The sequence below is a fragment of the Prionailurus viverrinus genome, chromosome E1 (assembly GCF_022837055.1).
Source record: "Prionailurus viverrinus isolate Anna chromosome E1, UM_Priviv_1.0, whole genome shotgun sequence".
In the NCBI taxonomy this organism is placed as follows: Eukaryota; Metazoa; Chordata; class Mammalia; order Carnivora; family Felidae; genus Prionailurus; species Prionailurus viverrinus.
Window position 1 is genome coordinate 13,499,684 of NC_062574.1, and position 7,110 is coordinate 13,506,793.

General features: G+C 40.8%; 1 protein-coding gene across 1 annotated transcript; it reads left to right on the forward strand.

Moving 5' to 3' along the window:
* The first annotated feature begins 3,786 nt into the window (after positions 1-3,786).
* Positions 3,787-4,731, forward strand: LOC125151610 (olfactory receptor-like protein DTMT). The gene has a single exon (XM_047832874.1). The coding sequence runs from the start codon at positions 3,787-3,789 to the stop codon at positions 4,729-4,731; it is 945 nt and encodes a 314-aa protein (XP_047688830.1).
* Positions 4,732-7,110: the final 2,379 nt, after the last annotated feature.

The following is a 7,110-nucleotide window of genomic DNA, read 5'->3' on the forward strand; positions in this document are numbered from 1 at the left end:
GTAGAAGTACCTCAGTGGGATTCAGATCTGAGTTTCTTTTTCTATCTCTGCATGAGGAAGAATTGAACATAATCTGGGAGAGTTTATATTTTCTCTTATTCCAGTACTTTCTATGTACCTGCATATGGTTGCGTCATAGAGATCTAATTTTTGTTAGCTTCAGGTTTAACTCTCCCCTTGAGAATGTTTATGAGGAACTAGGTTGTAGTGAGAGATCATGCCACCCTGGGAATCTTTCAAAAATACATGTCTTTCATGGCACTTTGTTCAAAGACCACTAATGACATCTTCTTGGCCATAGGATAAAGCCTCTTACATTGTAAGATGTTTCAGGCTATTCACTCTGATCCCTTAATTTCCATGGCTTCTCCAACCATCCTTCTTCACCTCCCAAATTGTAGGCTCCAGCCCCACAGGACTACTGCCCATTCCCTAAACAGGCAGTGACTACTCATCCATATATGAGCTGCCCTCCATTGCCACCTTTAGTCAGGGGTGGCCAGTGATGTAGTCAATCACTACTCCAAGACTCTGAGAGCATTTATCTTAAGGAGTCCTGGGTAATTTCTGTGTCTTTAATGAGTTCCTTTAGGATCTAGACTCCTTTGGGATCCAGGGCCCTCTAGGGCCAGGGATGTGCACAATGGGAGATGTGATAAGGGATGCTGCAGACACAGGTGACAATTACAGAGGTTATCACTTCACATGTCTTAGTAAATAAAGGGAAACAGGACCTCAGGTTAGTGTCCAGGAGTCACCCTCAGACACACTGGGTAAGTTGGGCAGAGGGTGAATGAGCTGGTCTCTTAGGGTCCTTCCAACCTGAGGGTCTTGCTTTCCCAGGTTGTATGATGTTCTGTAGGATAGAGCTTCAGGTATGATAGCCCTCCTCTTCTTCACCTCCCTGCCTCCGAAGACATCCCCACATTCTAGAAATATTTCAGTTGATGTTCACCAGTTACAATCTTGTGGTCAGTGATAGCATTTGTAAATATTACTGTGTCATGTATTCTTACAAGATTGTATAATTCCAATGTAATGACAGCTCTTGTGGTAGGCTAATTTAATGTAATAGTCTGAGCCCTTGTTTTATTTTAAAACAATAAAATAAAAATGGAGCTTTAAAAATCTTTGCACAGGCCTCCTCTAAGATTGTGATTATATTTATCTGAGGGCACCCAGTAATGTTAATTTTTAAAAGCATCATAAATATTTGCTATTCAATGTGTAGCCCATGGACCACAGCATAACAGTCACCAGGTGCTAATTAAAAATGTAAAACTGGCCCCCTTAACCAGAATCAGTGTTGTAGCAGAACTCCTGGGTGATTTGCATGAATATTTAATTTTAGAAGTACTGTGCTAGGTGATTCTCATGTGCAGTCTAGTCTGAGAACTACTGATGATGGGTGAAGATGGTCATTGCATAATCAGTAGTAGCATCTGCAAGTGCTATCTCTGGGTGGTGACTCCTCATCATACCCTCAACACCAGGGATGGATCCCGCTCATTTACTGGGAAGCAGAATTCTGAGAAAACAGCTGTATGATTTCCCCTAGATGTTTCTTCCCACTGTAATGCCAGTACATAAAATCCATGTGTAAAAGCTGTTAAATGTGGTTGGATCAAATAGCACCAGCAGGGTGAAAGTCTTAGCAGGTGGACTCTCCGTTATGTCTTTGATGAAGGAGCTTCCCACATCTCTTGGTGGTTCTCCTCTGCTTTCTTTGTCAGCTTTGAGACACACGGAGGTGTATTAGTCAGGGTTCTCCAGAGAAACAGAACCAATAGGAGATTATATCTATATCTATTGTTATATATCTATAAACCCAGTTGTATATCTCTATTACCTGTATCAGATGTATCAGTGATAAGAGTAGTGTTATCTGAGGTGCTCCAACATTTTCCATGGGTACAGTATTACATTCATAAATCTGTAACAAAGTGACAAATTCAGTGCTAAATGGTGAAGCTAGTGAGTTCTTGTTTTGAGAGCATTTAGTAGGAGTAGATATTCTAACAGGAGTTTTCTGTCTTTAGTTTTCATTATTACTGTTATTTTAGAGAGTGGGGGGAGTGGGGGAGAGGGGCAATGGAAGAGAGAGAGAGAGAGAGAGAGAGAGAGAGAGAATGAGAGAGAGAGAATCTGAAGCAGGCTCCACACTCAGCATGGAGCCCAAAGTGGAGCTCTATCCCACGACCCTGGGATCACGACCTGAATTAAAATCAAGAGTCAAACGCTGAACCAACTGAACCACCAGGTGCCCCAGGAGTCTGCTGTCTTTAAAGTTGAAGGAATGCATGTCTCAGCCTGAAGCACAGCCAATGAATATTTATGAAACACTGGCTACATCCAGGCACCGTGCCAGGTGCTGGCACTTCTGCAGTCATGAAGGCAGACCTGACCTTTCCTGCATGAAGTTTACAGTCCACTGGGGAGGACAGCTATACACAATCCCCTGGGCATTTAGTGCTTTAGGGACAAGCACAGGATGCTGTGGAAACATAGCAGCAGGTTCTCACTTGGTCTGGAGGGCACAGGAGAGGTATAGCTGAGTAAGTGACATGTAATATGCCTGAAGGATAAGTAGGGCAAACCAGGTGAAGAGGGAGCAGGGGGAGGAAGATGCTAGGCGGGGGGGGGTGGGGGGGTGGGGGGGGTGGGGGTGGGGGGGGGTGGTGGACAGCAAGTGGAAAAGTCTGGAGGCAAGAAATTGTGACGTTCAAGTCCAGCATTTTTGGAGAGGTGAGTGTGAGTGCCACAGTGGGACCAGGTGAAGCTGGTGGAAGTAGGCCAGGGTCAGGTCATGAAGCACCTTTTGTGCCTTCGAAAGGAATTTTGCCTTTATCTTAAGAGCAATGAGAATCTATGAAGACTTTAGGGAGAATGATGATCAGATTTTCATCTTATAATGCCACAGTGCAAACAAAGGATATTAAAGGAAATTATTCAAACATGGATGCAGGGAGATGAGTGAAGAGGCTGTTCCAATATTGCAGACATGATGTTAGCCCAGCCAGGGTAGTGATGGTGGAGATAAGGAGTGGATGAATGAGAAAGAGATTTACATGGCAGCATCTTAAGGATGGGTTGACAGATTGGATACTGATAATGAGAGAAAGGAGGGAATGAAAGAGAACTCAGGTGTACGACTGGTACACCTGGATTCCTTTTTACTGAGCTATGGGGACCTACAGGGGGAGGGAATTGGGACTGGGAGATGGCCAGGGTAACATCATATGTTTCTTTTGGGATCTGCTGAGCTTTAAATGCATGTGATAAGTCTCAGGGAAGATAATCCTTAAGTAACTAGGTTACAAAGTCACCTACACCTGAGGATTAAATGGTTATCAAATCCATTAGAGTAGATGAGTTTTTCTTGGTGGTATATGTAGCATTGTAAGAGAATAGTGTTTAGGAGAAAGCCCTGGAACATCAACATGAAGAGATTGACAAAACAGAAATCAATCAGAGTTACGGAGGATGCCTGGTCAGGTAGATATGAGGAAAACCAATATATGTGTCTCAGAAGGTAATGGATAAGATTGTTTTATAAAAGTTGAGGTATTGTTACATGTTAAAGAGAAGTGAAGAAAAGTCATTTCCAATCATAGACATTTTGACTGTAGAGATTTGGAGTATAGGAATGGTAATTATTGTGATGAGAGTGATGTAAAGTATCTTTGCAGAGCACCCAGCAGGCCATGTATCATAGAAATATGTTCATTTTTAAATTCAGGTTTTAATGGACACTATAATTTCTTCCTAAAATGCTGAAGACAGAGCATGACAAGAAAGAATCAAACTGTTGTCTTAGAATTCCTCCTCCTGGGCCTGCCCATCAAGTCAGAACTGCGAGACCAGTTCTATGCCCTGTTCCTGCTCATGTATGTTACCACCATCCTGGGGAACCTGCTCATCATCATCCTCATTCGCCTGGACTCCCGCCTCCACACACCCATGTATTTGTTTCTCAGTAACTTGTCCTTCTCTGACCTCTGCTTCTCCTCTGTCACAATGCCCAAACTGCTGCAGAACATGCAGAGCCAGGTCCCGTCCGTCCCCTATGCCGGCTGCCTTGCCCAGATGTACTTCTTCCTATTTTTTGGAGACCTGGAGAGCTTCCTCCTGGTGGCCATGGCCTATGATCGCTATGTGGCCATCTGTTTCCCCCTGCACTACACCACCATCATGAGCCCCAAGCTCTGTCTCTCCTTGGTGGTGCTGTCCTGGGTGCTGACTACCGCCCATGCCATGTTGCACACCCTGCTCATGACCAAGTTGTCCTTCTGTGCCGACAACATCATCCCCCACTTTTTCTGTGACATGTCTGCTCTGCTGAAGCTGGCCTGCTCTGACACCCGAATCAATGAGTTGGTGATATTTATCATGGGAGGGCTCATTCTTGTCATCCCATTCCTACTCATCGTCATGTCTTATGCACGGATTGTGTCCTCCATCCTCAGGGTCCCTTCTGCCAGGGGCATCCGCAAGGCCTTCTCCACCTGTGGCTCCCACCTCTCCGTGGTGTCTCTCTTCTATGGGACAGTTATCAGTCTCTGCTTGTGCCCATCAGCTAATAATTCTGCTGTTAAGGAGACTGTCATGGCCGTGATGTACACTGTGGTCACCCCCATGCTGAATCCCTTCATCTACAGCCTGAGGAACAGAGACATGAAGGGAGCCCTGGGAAGAGTCTTTTGTGGAAAGAAAATTCCCTTCTCTGTATGATGGTAACATTTGGTATTTTTACATATTTCTATCTAGTAGGTATAATAATATCGGGATATTATCCCAGATTTTTTTCCCTTACCATGGAAACTTTCTGCTAAAATCACATACTAAATAATTATTCAATATGTAAAAGAGATGAAGTGGAGGTGTATAGTTGAAGGAGGGAAGAGAGGTCTTGGTGACCTGTTGGCTAAGCCTTCTCTTTGTGTTTCCCCGGTGATCCTGAAAAAGTGTAGTTTAAAAACTCCTGTTTTAAATGATCTTCATGCCTTATAGTCTTTAACTAATTTATCATAGGAGACTATGTTTTTTTTAAGCCTGAACTCTGCTTTGATTATGGTATAATTTAAAAATAATTCTCTATATTCTTAGGTCAAGACTAAATAATGTCCACCATGTCCAACTCCCAGCTTCCCTCTAAACGTCTCCTACTTACCTCTCTCTGCACAAGATTCACATCATTTTATCTCTTAACCTTTTCCCCCTCCTACTTATTTTCATGTCTACTCTGTTTTCTGACCTGGCCTGACCTGAAATGGAGTTTTCTAGCCCTTTGCTACAGGAATGTATTTTGTCTTTACCTGGGAATAACTAATACCCAGGGGACCTAAAACTGATTTCCCCAGGAATGGCGAAAGAAGCTGGAAGCTGATAGACAAATTCAGAGTTTAAGGATACCTCTTTTCTGTTTGATATTTTGGACCTTATAAAAGAACTTTATATCTGTATGTTTACACTACCATCACCCTCATGACAATTCCAAGGATTGGGGTAGATATTATTACTGTTTCACAGACTGAAAAATACGGCATTCAATTACTTGCCAAGTCATACAGTGTGTCAACTGTTGAATCTATGGAAGCTCCCAGACTAAGTAATTCTATAATTTCTTCTCATATTCTTTCACTTTAGAAAGAAGGGGAGCAGCCATTAAAAACAAGACAAAACAAACCTCTTAGCTTCATTTATGGTATGGATTAGTTTTCCAACCTTGGTCCATATGTATCCTCAGCTGTCCCCTTAAGTTATGGCATCCAAACCCACCACTTTGATCCTCAGGTATGTTCTGGTGACTTCCACATCTCTATCTGAAGCCAAGACTCTTCTCAAGAGTTCCAGACCATTATTCTCATCTATCCATTGGATGTCTCTACTTGAGGGTTTATGAACACTTCAAGCTCAACATGCATATTATTAAACTCTTTATGTTCCCTCAGGTCTGCTCTTTGTCCTTTATTCTACATCTTGATTTCTGATGTCACCTTCTACCCAGTTACCTTAACAGCCACCTATGTATATGTATATATGTTCATAAAAGTCGATTATAGTTTATATAATCTTGCATTATACATTATCATTTAATATTTCATTTCTTGAAATATTGTATATTCATGAGGTAGCTAGCTAAGGTAACACTAGTTGCTATACTGCATAAATTCTGAAATCTCATTGCCATCATACAACAAATATATAGTGGCAAGAAAAAGATTAAATTAATGCACTTCCATCTGTAATAAAAATTCCATTAAAAAAGACAATGAAAAATAGATCCTGTTCTCAATAGCAGTGGGAATTATGTGCAAGAACATAAGAAGAAAACTTTAAAACTTTACTGAAAGATATAAAAGAATACCACAATAAGTGGACATTTACAGTGACCCAGGAGGCCTCATTTTAAACAGCTTTTGAGGAGTAAATTTTATACACTAAAATCAATCCATTTAAAATTGTGCATTTTGATGAGTTTTGAAATGTCAATATTTTAACAACATCAGTTCTCCTCATATACATTCAATACAATCTAAATCAAATTCTCAAAGGAATTATTTTAGTGGAAACTGACAAGTTTATATTGATGTGTGTTTGACATATTTGACCACATAAAAATAAGAAACTTATCTAGGAGAAAAGATAACGTAAACAAACTTGAACGAGACGTGACAGATAGTTACATGTCTAACAGACACAATATTAAAATTCAGAATATACAAAGAACACCTACAAGTAATATAAGAATAAAATAAACTGAATACCTCAAATAACCAAAGCAATCTTGAAAAAGGAAAATAAAACTGGAGGCATCACAATTCTAGATTTCGAGTTATATTACAAAGCTGTAGTGATCAAAACAGTATAGTATTAGCACAAAAATACATAGTCAAGTCAATGGAATAGAACAGAAAACCTATAGATAAACCCACAATTATATAGTCAATTAATCTTCAATAAAAGAGGAAATAATATACAGTGGGAAAAATACATACAGTCTTTTCCCACAAATGGTATTGGGAAAACTGGAAGGCAACATGCAAAGAATGAAACTGGACCACTTTCATACATCATGCCCAAAAATAAATTCAACATCAATTAAAGACC

Bases quoted from the DNA above. Each gene is read 5' to 3' on its own strand.
- LOC125151610 (XM_047832874.1), top strand. From the start codon at position 3,787: ATGACAAGAAAGAATCAAACTGTTGTCTTAGAATTCCTCCTCCTGGGC.